Source organism: Andrena cerasifolii, chromosome 8, assembly GCF_050908995.1.
Source record: "Andrena cerasifolii isolate SP2316 chromosome 8, iyAndCera1_principal, whole genome shotgun sequence".
NCBI classification, from domain to species: domain Eukaryota; kingdom Metazoa; phylum Arthropoda; class Insecta; order Hymenoptera; family Andrenidae; genus Andrena; species Andrena cerasifolii.
The window spans coordinates 15,050,066-15,064,003 of NC_135125.1; the positions used below are offsets into that span (position 1 = coordinate 15,050,066).

Here is a 13,938-nt window from a genome sequence, read left to right on the forward strand (position 1 = left end):
ATGTATACATTTTGTGGATTTTTTTACAAGTCAACGGTTTGATGCAGATTTCCCGTTTTTTAACTATGTTTACATAGTATTATGAACTACTTATAAAAAAAGTTTCAGTTAAAAAACTATTGTTTTTCGGAAGTTACGGATACATGTCCGAAAGTCTCTCGATTTTAGACGGCTAAACGGTGGCCCTAAAAACTCGCGCTACGTTCAACCAATTTACTTCAAATTTTGCATGCAGAATCATAATAAGATTCCGCATCGTCCAACGAAGGCGATTTTGAAAATTTTGAAAAATAAAGAAATGGTGAGAGATCAAAGGTAAAGTTAAATTTTTCTAAGAGAAAAATCCACCTTTTTCCTTTATAAATAATAAACGGGGAATCGAAATAAAAAAAGCCTTCGTTGGACGATGCGGAATCTTATTATGATTCTGCATGCAAAATTTGAAGTAAATTGGTTGAACGTAGCGCGAGTTTTTAGGGCCACCGTTTAGCCGTCTAAAATCGAGAGACTTTCGGATATGTATCCGTAACTTCCGAAAAACAATAGTTTTTTAACTGAAACCTTTTTTATAAGTAGTTCATAATACTATGTAAACATAGTTAAAAAACGGGAAATCTGCATCAAACCGTTGACTTGTAAAAAAATCCACAAAACGTACACATTTTCCTAGGGTTCAAACGGGTATACCCCCTTAACGACCGTTAAACTCAGGACAACCCCCACTTTTCAGCTTACCGAAAACCGTACATATATATATATTACACGCAATTCTTCCAGTCAGAAGCACTTGAGCACTTCAGTCCGAATAGTCTGGACACGAGAATCTAGTTCTGAATCTATAATCTAGTATTTATCTGTAATCGTCTTAGTTTCCGTTACTTGTACAAAGTTATTTAATAAAATAGAAGTAATACGAAAAATACGGAATACAACATTATTCGTAGCAAAGTGTTTCGTCAGAAATGAATGCGCAACTGGTGGCACTAGGAAGCCGGGAATTATCGCGATTCCATTGAACAGAAATGGGTAAGGTGTCTTGCTGGTTCGCCGGAGTTTCAAAGCACATTATACAACTGTTTAAAGAAAATTGACGCAAGCAGGCAAGGAAAGGGGACTCGGTGTGCGTAATCGTAATGCTGGGCTAGGCCCGATTCGTTGTTGCCGGGCGCGCGGAAATACGTACGACAGGCATTACGGTGAACGTCAGGTTTACGCAATGCTATTACGTAAGGCGGACGTGTCACAATACGGCTCGACATCCCAGAGCTCGAGGCGTGTGCGTATGTGCTATGTGCATCGTTGGCAATGAATCGAGACATCCGCGCGGCTGACTGGGAACGTCCACCCAAACGGCCCCGAATTTCGTTGGAGCTTGAGAGATTTATAGAATCGTCAGTGATAAGGAACGCCTACCTGTTGCGTTGTCCGAAACTCAAGGGTCGGAGGTGAAAGCGCACCTCGAGGATGGACGTTTTGTACATCCTCGAGGATCACTGTCTTCGGGCACTATCCAGTGGAAACATGCTTGCATAAGTTGTCTTGCATTTCCATCTGTTTCGTTAGGATTATGCAAACGATATGCACATTTACGTAATTGATTGGCCGGCAGCTAACGTAACGCGAGTTCCCAGAGAGTTTTTTTTTTCAGTTACGATGAAGCGCATTGATTGCGTTTCCTCTTACGATTCGCGGCGAGATGGCGTGGTATGTTAGTTAGTTGTTGTTACTGTTTTAAGGGGAAACCCGTGCTCGAGATACGTACGCGCGAATAGAGGACTGATGTAAATTACTGGGAAGGGCGAACGGACTGTATATACAGTGACTCGCATTAATATTCGGACACTTTTTAAAATCGCATAACTTTTTTAGAATTGGTCCAAACAACTTGAGTTTTTTTTAGAAGATAGAAGGATTAGTTTGCTAACTGACGCGTTTCGTCGTTTTGAAAAAAAATGTATTTGGTTGGAATAGCGGAAAGAATAGTAAAGGTCGATTTTTAAACTTTTTTTTGCGAGCTTGTAATGAAAATTAAAAAAAAAGTTTGTAGATTGCAGTAAGTTGTATACGTGGCTATAACTTTATCAAAATCGGTTAACGTTGCTCCGAGCTACAAACGTTTAAAGATCGCGGAATAAGGTCGAGAATCGCTGATTTCGGGAATTTTCGCGATTCCAACCAAATACATTTTTTTTCAAAACGACGAAACGCGTCAGTTAGCAAACTAATCCTTCTAACTTCTCAAAAAAACTCGAGTTGTTTGGGCCAATTCTAAAAAAGTTATGCGATTTTAAAAAGTGTCGGAATATTAATGCGAGCCACTGTAAAGTGAAAGGAATTACGGCGAATGTCCCAATTTCTGCTGATTTAAGCGGTAACTCGTGGTAAAGAAGGTGTAAAAAATTTGTTTGTGATGAAAATTTGCGGAGTAATTGATTAATTCTTCAATAATAAATCAACCAATTCAAAAACTATTTAAGAAAGATATTTCAAGATGCTTAACTATTAGTAATTCGTAATTAAATATATAATCCTCTAAATGTCCGTATTTCTGCTCATGAAAAATAGCGATGTACGTATCGAACCAAGCTCGTGCAGCACTCGCGTAAATGTTTAGAATTATTTTGTCGCAACTATAGTACAAACCTGACGCATACAATATTAAAAAAAATACGAAATGAGCAGAAATGGGGACACGATCAGAAATCGGGACATCCACCTTATACCCGTTTCGTATATTTAACAGGCTGGTGTTTTCGGGTAGCTAGACGATGGATTCGATCTTAAATATATACCTGTACGAACTCGAGTGAGTTCCAAGCACCTGTACAAAAGTCGCAAAAGTGAACGCGCGTGAAGTTGCGAAGCGAAGTGTACCGCGGTGGTTAATAACAGAACCAGAAGCAGCTATTTCGAGTTCAGAGCTCCACTGTCAAGGAGACTTCCCAGTGAGAGCGTGAATTCCTACCCAAACACAACGAACGTTCCGAGAAATGTCCCGGAAACCTTGCCAGACTATACTGCGCGGGTCGTAAAAATATAAGAGCTCGTCGCATAGACAGACGCAGCCAAATGTGTCTCAGAACTTTCATGCGGGTTTCCCTCTCCCGAAATCGACCAACGATCCTCAGCGAAATGTTCAAGATTGCCGAGCCCAGGGTTTTTTAATCCATGGGACATAAATTTCAAGGTACAACCCTTTCTTACCACACCCCGCGAGACTCCAACGTCCTCGGCATCAGCTAGCGCTCGCGATACACCCCTCGGATCGGTCGCGGTGCATCCTCTAAAAGCAAAGGCGAGACGGGGTAGACGGAAGGGGGCCTTGGAGGCGACGATGGTCAAGGCCCCGCGTGTCGAATTCGCCGTGCCGCGGGGGGGCTAGGAGCAGCGGAAAAGAGATATCGCGGAACTAGAAATAAATCTTCCCCGTTGCGCGTTCTATTCGACGAGCGCGCGCGGTCGCGCGGCGCGCACACAGCTGCGACGGCCTGCACACGGATATTGTTTCGCGCGCGTGCAGTCAGGGCCACGGTGACCTTAACAACCGTCCCCCGCGTGTCCCTGCACCGCCGCCACCACCCTCCTCCTCCTCCTCCTCCCCGTGCAGCCGCCTGCGCGTAGAGTAACGCTGCGCAACGGGCGGCGGAGGGCGAGAGGGGTGGCACGTGCCACCGGTGACGTCACGTGGTGTGCAGTGCGACGCGGTGCATCGCCGGCGCCGGTTTCCTCCGCGGCTCTAGAGATCTAGGTCCATTGCGGAGGCGTGCGTCGCGACGGTGCAATATTTTCTGCGCAGACGCACCCTCGCGGCTGCACAGGGCAGCCTTGGCACTTTCGCAGGCGAAACACCGTGTTTCGTTGGGAAACTAACGAGACCGACATCGCGCGCGGTTATTAATTTCAATTTATTAATCCCTCCAACGGCGGATGTATTTCGTCAGCCGGGCGCGACATCCGTTTCGCCCTGTAATTTTATTCGTGAATGTATTGAGAGGATTTAGATTCTTTTGTACGCTTTAAATTACAATTAGGTTCTTACGAGGGATGATCCCGAACCAGAAAATTCGAAAAATTCTGAAACTTTGTCGATATGTAGGGGGATTTCCTCCTGATTACAACGCAATTTTTGTTTGCTGCCCAAATTCACTGTAAGGGGCTGAAATTAACCCCTGAAAGTCCGGCTGTTTTTCGATTTTGTGTTATAACAGGTTGATACAGGCGAATTATCTCGACACCGTATATATGTAGCTCCATTTCAGCGAGATATGTGAAGCTTGTTGTTCAATTTACTACGGTTCAGCGTACGTCCGTGTACCTTGACGTTAATAATCGTGTTTTTAACCGTTTTCGTTTATATAGAGAAACAGTAGTTTTGATACATCCAAATTGATCGTGCAAATAACATTTTTTCATTCACTTTGTATGTATTTTCTCAAGTTTTCGCTTACTATATATTAAAGAGGAAGGTCCAAAGTATATTTTGGCATATTCGTTATTAAGGAATTAATGCAAACAAAAATTTAAAAAATTGAAAACTGAAGAACGTATCAACTAGCCCCGGCCTCCCCTATCACTTTTACCAAATGAGAGCCCTAATTAAGTAACTTTGCCAGAAGCAGTGGCGGATTTAAGAAAAAGGCCCAAGTGGCAAACGTTGAGAGGCCCATTTTTCGGGAAAATGAAGAGGTAGTTTACTAAAAGTGGGTAAATGTACAGAGAAGAATGGAGAAAAAAACGTGCTTGAATAAAATCGAAATCGAATAGAAAAAAGAATATAGTTTGAATAAAATCATAATTTTTTTTTAAGGATGGGTCCTTCCGAGCAGAGGTCCAGGTGGCACCTGCTCATCGGCCGCCCTGTTAAATCCGCCACTGGCCAGAAGGACCTTTCAAGTTGCACTGCAGTTTCGGTAGCAATAAGGTGAGAGGTCCGATGAATACGAAGACTGAGGTTTGCAGTCTTGTGTTTTGATTACAGATCACAACCTGCTACAGTGTGGAACATCGAAGGGACCGATCTGTGCGCCGTAGAAGAAACTGTAGGAATTGAGGCAGATTAAGTGCGCCGTCTCTATGGTCAGTTACTTTAGGATGAGCGGAGGCAATGTATTAACATCTCTCGGGAAGAGTGTTAAAACCCAGCCCTGCCCCAAAAACCCCATTGCTCCTCGAGCCGTTCCTCAAGGTCGCGAGTACAACGCCACAAACCTGGCCTGCTCTCAATGTCAGCCAGAATCTACAGAAAGACGAAAATACATCCACCTGACCGAAAAGCAGCGAGCAACCTCAGCAGCTGCCACCGAAGCCACGATTACCACACCGGGGCGAGATCTATCCCCAAGGAATCCGTGCCAGCTCGACCGCAAGGATCCACCGATCACCATTGCAAATGGCAACGGCGAAGTCTTCGAATGGCTTCCGGCTTCCGGCCGCGCCCGCATCGCGCAGCGCAGACGAATTTCCTCGAAGCGTCGGATCGTTCCCCGATGCGTCGCGATAAAGTCGCTTGTAAAATTCGATGCAGCAGCCAACGCTATCGGCGTTATCTCCGCGGGCGATTACTTCGAGCGGGCCGCCAGATAAAGGTGTAAAAGAAAGTAGATAGAAAACGCGGCCGGTGTGCCTCGCGCGCGCGGCTCGGGCCCCGGGACGCGAAGCGGGAGAGGGGAGCGGAATCGTGACACGGCGGTGGGCACTTCCTGGCCGGTCCCCCTCTGCCCCGTCGTGCACCGCGGTCCCAGCTGATGGGAGGCCGATATGGGAACGCTGCGGGCCCGTTCTCCTATTCTAAACGCGACCTTTCACGCTGACGAGTCTAGCCAGGAAGAATCTAGGCAGCCCCGGCGACCTTGATCGCCGAGCGCGCGGATATCTTCGGCTGCCGGGTCAGGTGGCGCAGATACGCTCGCGATACGCTCGCGCGGCCAGTGAAAGTGGTCGGGGGGGGCCCTCGAAAATTATGCGCCTCCGCGTGCAACCCCGGCTCGCCCGATCGTAGATCGCCGGTAAGAGGGAATTCGAACGGTACTCCGACCCGGGTCGCGTTCCGCCCGAGATGAATGAGCCCGAAGTCGACTTCGCGGTCGGTGAAAGTAGGAGGAACCTTCGACTAACTGGGTCACGAAGGCTCTCGACGATCCCAGGGATATGGCTACTTGGCATTTAAGCCCGGACTCGTGGAAGGATGAGTCGGCTGCACGAAAGTCGGCCGCGCGCTGTCCTCCGTGCACGGAGGAAGACGGACACCGTGCGAGCCGAGGGAGAATGTTTTTAAAGGCTCTAGGTACTTAACTTAGGCGTCGCTGAGGAATCTGACGCGGTACCGAATACGCGCTCGAAATCCACTGAGCGAATGATTAATTACTACCTAATTCCCACAGGCGTAAAATGGATACAGAAGTGGACTGCACCGTGGGCAGTGGCGGATTTAAAGAAAATGACCCAGGTGTGCAAGGGTTCTGGGACACCCTGCATACGCAGCAGAATTACGAATAAAATTACGCGCGTGTGGTATGAAAATTATGGGACACGAAAATATAGTATTTAGATAGAATCATAATTTTTTTTTTTTGGAAGATGGGGCCTTCTGGATGGGGGCCCAAGCGGCAACTGCTAGGGAAATTTTGCGATTTTATGGCGAAAACCACAGAAATAAATTTTTCAATTCGACAAAATAAATGCAAATGTTTTAATACAAAGCTCGCGTAGACGCTCAAATATTTATGTTCATGCGAGGTTAGAACGATCGCAAAGAATAAATTAATCTAGATTTTCGAGTTACTTCAAACATTTGTATTATCCAAAGTTCTGAAAATAATTTGAAGGCATGGATTCAATTCCTGATGGTGCGTAATCATCTTTTATCTTTAATCATCGTATTATCTTTTTGTCCACAAAATAATTATGTTAAGATTTTTAATAAGCAATTTATACAATTTTTAAAGTAGTGTTTTAGAAATAACCTTTTCATATAAGAATCAATTTTCATTACATAAAATAGATATCAATCCCATAATATCCTGCAATGATTTTCATTCCTATTTGACGTTCGACTATTTTGATTCTATAAATGCAATTATTAGTTGCTAATAGTTGCTAATCTTGTAATTATATGCATTTTTTTAAACACGATCCAGTGTCTTGTCTAACATACGACATAACTGACCGAGACTGGTTCACATGTTATACATTACATCCTTTTTATTATTTCTTAAACGATTTAATTTAGCTCTTATCCTCTGTTTGATTGTTTGTATTAATAGAGTTCACGTTATTTTACAAGTAATATCAAGTGATTACGCAGTACATGTTACAAAATTTCAAATATATTTGATTGTTTGTATTATTGTTTGTAAAAAAGTGTATAAATGTAAATAATAAAAAAATCTTTATCGTTCGTAATTTTTGTAAGTGCTGTTTTTCGGATAATTTATTTCCTCATATGTCAGAACGTATAAGTGCTGAATTTTATATATTAAAAATAAGTTTCAAGGTTTCGACCACGAAAATGGATATAGTTCTCCAATTGACATTTGCATTAATTTTGTGAAATTAAAAAATTTCATTTTTGCGGTTTAAAATCGCAAAATTTCCCCACTGTGCGACCGTTAAATCCGCCACTGACAGTGGATCATTGATCACTCCTTAAACCACTGAGAGAACCTTTTCAGTTTGTACCCTGGCGCTCTCTCGGTGGTAGCAGGACGTTGAAAGAGAATGTCACTCACCTGCTCGCTCTCGTAAGTGGCGCAGCTCGCTGGTCCATTCTCGATCGGGTCACGGTTCACTTTCGACCGAATCTGAAAAACCATAAGGGGAGCGTGTTAAAAAAGGCTGATTGCGGGGCCCAGCATCCGCGGGGCTCAGCTATTTTCGTAGCCGGTCGGGCCGGTCCTCCGCCGGCGCGCTCACCGGCGCGCACCTAAGTTTAGAGCGCGGCGATAATACCTCAAGGTTCAACTTGTTAGCCGTCTTACGAAATACCGAAAATCGCCGCGCGTGTTTACATCCTTGGCTCGGTCCAGGCTTATGTCATCGACGTGGACTTGGCACGGGCCAGTGGTCCGCCTGATGCAGCCTGCGGTCGCCGATGCACACTAGCGCTACTCGGGATAAGATATTCGGGGGGGAATCAGGTCGCTGACCTACTATCGCGGCGATTTGGTGTATCAGTCAAATGGGTTGAAGAAGCTGGGGGTCACGAAACATTTGGCTGATTTTTACTGAATTTCTGCGCGGTCAAGAGGTGCGAGAGTTTGAAACATGTTGGTACCTTTTCTTGTGGAAGTTAACATTGTCTTAGCAATAAAGCTTTCAAGTATTATAATAATAATAATAATTCTTTACTGCACAGTACACTTTACAAAAGAAAATATATGAGAAAAAGAGAAAGAAGAAAAAGAAGAAGAAAAAGAAAAAGAAAAAGAAAAAGAAAAAGAAAAAGAAAAAGAAAAAGAAAAAGAAAAAGAAAAAGAAAAAGAAAAAGAAAAAGAAAAAGAAAAAGAAAAAGAAAAAGAAAAAGAAAAAGAAAAAGAAAAAGAAAAAGAAAAAGAAAAAGAAAAAGAAAAAGAAAAAGAAAAAGAAAAAGAAAAAGAAAAAGAAAAAGAAAAAGAAAAAGAAAAAGAAAAAGAAAAAGAAAAAGAAAAAGAAAAAGAAAAAGAAAAAGAAAAAGAAAAAGAAAAAGAAAAAGAAAAAGAAAAAGAAAAAGAAAAAGAAAAAGAAAAAGAAAAAGAAAAAGAAAAAGAAAAAGAAAAAGAAAAAGAAAAAGAAAAAGAAAAAGAAAAAGAAAAAGAAAAAGAAAAAGAAAAAGAAAAAGAAAAAGAAAAAGAAAAAGAAAAAGAAAAAGAAAAAGAAAAAGAAAAAGAAAAAGAAAAAGAAAAAGAAAAAGAAAAAGAAAAAGAAAAAGAAAAAGAATAGTTAGACTTGAATAGCACATATAAAGGAGTGCAAAAGGCGAGGTACAGCTGTGAGCTGTTGTTAGCCTTGCCATTTAAAGCTACTTAAAATTAACACTAATAGTGTACACGGAAAGTGATTATAGACAGCCAAATAACGTAATCAAGAGTAAGAACTAACGTCATATGTGTAGCTGAAAAATAATTAGAGTAAACATTAAGAATTAATTGCTATTGCTGATTAGCAAAAAATAATGTCCCTGCACGCTTGCAGGATGCGAAGGCGGTTCAGAGCGAATTTACATCAGTATCTCTAGTCCATTTTATTAGATACCCCGAATATATGGTATGTAAATTTTGAGATGCAGGTGAACCGTTCTCGTGACATTGAAAAAGATTCGGATAACGTAGTGTTAAAGAGATATTTGTGTGTGAGACGATTGAGTGCAATAGATCACGTGCAGTCTAAGAAATTTTCCTGGATTCGGAGAAACAGCTCTGCGAGGCCCAACGTGTGCAACGGTGTAACTTTAATTTAGGCGTGCACTGCAGAGTTAAATCTCCATTTGACCCCTACCGTTCATTGACAGATAGTGTCGGTTTTTCAAAGGTCCAACTGACGCGCTGCGCCTCAGAGTCTCCTCTATAGCAGCGTTTAAACCAAGCAAGATGGAGCGAGCATCGTTCCTCCCTAGGAAACCACCGTGCAGGCCACAGGGTGGGCGGAAAGCACAGTGGGTTCCGAAAGACCACGTCTTGACTCGATGGGATCACCGTAAGGAATTTTGCTATTGGGTAGGCCATAACGGTCACGAATTATAAACGTTCGCAACCAGGGAAACCTACCCCTACCGTTCATTGACAGTATAAATTCAAAGAAACCGCACAGTAGTTCCTTGTATTTAAAAAACTGATGCAGTGTCTGCGCTGAATGCGTGACAAACTCCACCAGGTATCCGTACGCCGGCATCCCTGGGAAGTCGAGGTTGCAGAGGGCGAGCTCGAAGCTTCGCCGCTCCGCGAACGTACGCGAAAGTAGCGGTAGTTGTTGCGACTGCATTTCTTGCCGGTCAGGGCCGGCGTTCGTGCCAAAACCTCTCGCCATCGATCGCTCCTTCCTGCCTTGTAATCCCCCGATTACAGAGTGATCGATAGGCGTTACGAAACGACGATGATCCCCGCCGTCGACAAGGTAAGTTCAGCCGCGGACGCCCTGCGAATCACTGTATGCGGCGCACGCCGATAACGGTTTCGGCCTTGCCGCGCTCCAACGATCGAGGATTCATTTAGATCCCTTCAGCTCCGCCTGCGATCCACCGATTACGACTCACCGTTACCTCCTCCGAACGAAGACCCTGAATTTTTACGAGGCGAGAACCCGTACGCGAGAGAATGCCAGCTCGCTCGATTTCACTTCAACTTTCGATGAGATCACGACGAAACACGGCAGAAGGGGGGGACAGAATTTCCACCAACCACCAACAATTACACCCGTGGGATACATCCACGCTCCTCGATCAACCGGCACACTCGACTAATAAAACGGAAATAAGAGGAGGCAAGGCACGAATAAAAGCAGTCGAAGATTATCCACCCTTCATCCGTCCCCATCGGAATCCGTAGCCAATTATCCCCAAGCACCCTAGATGTCATTTCCCCATTAGCGAAATCTCGAGGAACGACAGTTCATCCAGGAAACGACAACAGCTCTCCTCGCGGAGATGCTGCTTAGTAAACACCCGAGATACCAGCTGGATCGCGTGGCAAACATGCTGCGTAGACTTGAACCGTGCAGTTCCTTGCTGTTCAACCCCTGGACTGTTTCAATTCCGTATAATGGATGTTCCCCAAGCGGAACGAGAATTTCTGTGTACACTTCATTTTATATACCCACGCTTCAATGGGTCAGGCAATACTCGACGCTGAAAGTTTCTCAGGAATAAAGAGAACGATTGGACGCACGAGGAAGCTGGGTGCCTCGGTATCGTTACGGCGGATCACATGTACTGGTCGTGGCGGGGTCCTACGCGCGAGTTGCGCCAGCTACTTACGCAACGGCGGCGGGTCTTATCGGTCTCGTTGACGTTAATTAAATGTAAGCCTTCGACACGGAAGGAACTATGTTCGGGGAGATAAGTTCGCCACGCCTCGCGAGCGATTTAATTGTACGGCTCGCGGGGCGGCGATAACCTTCGGGCATTCAGAAGGATCCATGGAATGTTCACGGGTGATAAGAGACCGTTATCGGGGCAGCCTCTAGGTCGAAGCCGCGGCGAGGCTTATCGAGCGTGCTCTTCCTCCTCGGAGCTTCGTAACAGTCCGAGCTAGCCTGCCTGGGAGCTTGGGGATCAACGTCGCGACGCACGGAATGCGTCGCCAGCATCGCTGGAGTGTCTTTGGATGTTTACGAAGGGCTGACTGACTTAAGGGGGTATACCCGTTTGAACCCTCGGAAAATGTATACATTTTGTGGATTTTTTTACAAGTCAACGGTTTGATGCAGATTTCCCGTTTTTTAACTATGTTTACATAGTATTATGAACTACTTATAAAAAAAGTTTCAGTTAAAAAACTATTGTTTTTCGGAAGTTACGGATGCATGTCCGAAAGTCTCTCGATTTTAGACGGCTAAACGGTGGCCCTAAAAACTCGCGCTACGTTCAACCAATTTACTTCAAATTTTGCATGCAGAATCATAATAAGATTCCGCATCGTCCAACGAAGGCTTTTTTTATTTCGATTCCCCGTTTATTATTTATAAAGGAAAAAGGTGGATTTTTCCCTTAGAAAAATTTAACTTTACCTTTGATCTCTCACCATTTCTTTATTTTTCAAAATTTTCAAAATCGCCTTCGTTGGACGATGCGGAATCTTATTATGATTCTGCATGCAAAATTGGAAGTGAATTGGTTGAACGTAGCGCGAGTTTTTAGGGCCACCGTTTAGCCGTCTAAAATCGAGAGACTTTCGGACATGTATCCGTAACTTCCGAAAAACAATAGTTTTTTAACTGAAACTTTTTTTATAAGTAGTTCATAATACTATGTAAACATAGTTAAAAAACGGGAAATCTGCATCAAACCGTTGACTTGTAAAAAAATCCACAAAATGTATACATTTTCCGAGGGTTCAAACGGGTATACCCCCTTAAAGAGGCAGCTCTTAAAACCTCGCGCCGCTTAAGGGGGGAGCCTGGTGTAGCGGATCGAAGAAATCGATTTTTTTTTTTGCATAAATCAATAGTTGAACATCACGATAATATGCTCCCAAAGCAGCAAAACGAAATTCGAAAAATTAAAGTGGATATAGCCGATTTTGCTACGGAGCGCTAGGCTACCACAAAACTTGAAATGTGTTTTTCTCGAAACGACAGTTTTATACTTTGCGGGCAATGTAACTAAAAAAATATTCAACCAATCGACTTGGCCTTGTGCACGGATATTTGTGAACATTTTCTTCACAGTACTAAGTTATTAGTATAATGATATTGTTTAAATAAATAACTTTTTTTTAGACATTTAAGGGAAAATTTCGTTGGAAACAGTGAACTTTTTATTCAAGAGGCCGCCATTTGTTCATTTTGCATCTTTTAAGTTTCAAATTTCTTCATTCTGTGCGTACACTCATAAACTAAAAGAAAACTGTTCGATTTTTGGTTTCAGATCAATAGCAATCTACAGCTACGATAAACAATGATATCAATTAGGGAAAAGTCGATATAAGAATTGATTCTGGAACCGTTTCGCAACCGATATAGAACCGAGAAAATAACGGTTATGGAACTGATATGAAGAGGGAAATAGAAACCGTAACCGAGACAGATAATATTTAGAAATTTCGGTTGTTCGTAACAGTTGTTTGGAATAAAAGTTCTCCAAAACCGTTCTAATCAGAACCGTTATATAACAGTTTTAAAGAGTTATTTTCGGGCCCGTTTCAAGCCCTGCTGGAAACTAGTTACGAAGGTCGAACGCTAGACACCGGTGAAGGTATGGCTGTGGAGGATAGTTTTCCGCCACCGAAGGAGGATGTAAAGGGAATCGAAGGAGGATCGAAGAATTTGATCCCCTCTGATGGGGCTGCGATGGTGGCAGTGTGGATCGAGCTGGAGGTCTCTAATTAGATCTGCAATGTACCCCAGCGTTGTGTTATCTATCGCAATGCTATCTTCTGAGATAGGTTTCGATAAGGAAAAGATCTGAGTTAAACAGTTGCATCTGGAGAGATATAAAGTTGAATACACTATTTTTCTTAAATTACACGCCGTATTCGAAGTTGCTAGTGTTATCTTGATAAGCCGACGAATAACACTGACCCTTGGCAAATGGGACTTGCTAATTATCGAGTCTCAGGGAAACGCACGACCGAGCTGCACACTCGACCTTTCAAGTATGCTTTCACATCTTACAAAGCGATAGAAGATACGAATCTCTGACTTGGAAACTAGTATACGCAGCCTTGACAAGTTTAAGGGAACGTATGATAGCACTGGAAACAAGTCCCAGCATGGGAAACTGATTTCAATTGGAATCCAGGCTGGGAAATTGTTTCCAGGAAGGATATCGCACCATTAACGAGCAATCCCGCGAAGACGAAAGGAACTTTCTTAATCCAATCTCGAACTTCTTCAGACTCGCCCGCGATTTCGCCCGACTACGTGGAAGCGTTACTGAGACGATTTGACCAGGAAAAAAAAATGGGTCTGAAAGTAAGAGGCGCAAAGCAGAGGGAAAAGTAAAAGTTGACTTTCAAGACTGCAAAGAAACCTACTATTCAAACGCAGCACGCGAGAGATCGATCTAGGACCTACATAGGAAGTTTACAAACTTCTTTGAAAACCCCTGAGAAGGTACACAAAATCTCAATGAGGGGGAGGTTCCTATTTTCGGGTTACAAACGTAGCAAAATTTAGGATTTTTTTTTAAGATTCATCTGAAATGTGGACCACGTTTTTATGCATCTTTGAAGAAGTTGCAGTTTTCTTTATTAATTTTTAATAATAAATATAGGAGTTCTGCATGATTCTCAGACGAACCGAATAGTT

At 43.3% G+C, this 13,938-nt stretch overlaps 1 protein-coding gene across 4 annotated transcripts in view; it reads right to left on the reverse strand.

The window, feature by feature from the left end:
• The window catches only part of Glut4ef (Glucose transporter 4 enhancer factor), a 123,841-nt gene that overhangs the window by 46,020 nt on the left and 63,883 nt on the right, over positions 1 to 13,938 (reverse strand). For all 4 annotated transcript variants that reach the window (XM_076818818.1, XM_076818819.1, XM_076818820.1 and 1 more), the window contains exon 5: positions 7,728 to 7,799. In XM_076818818.1, the coding sequence (XP_076674933.1) occupies positions 7,728 to 7,799 (72 nt within the window). The remainder of the gene's footprint in view (positions 1 to 7,727; positions 7,800 to 13,938) is intronic.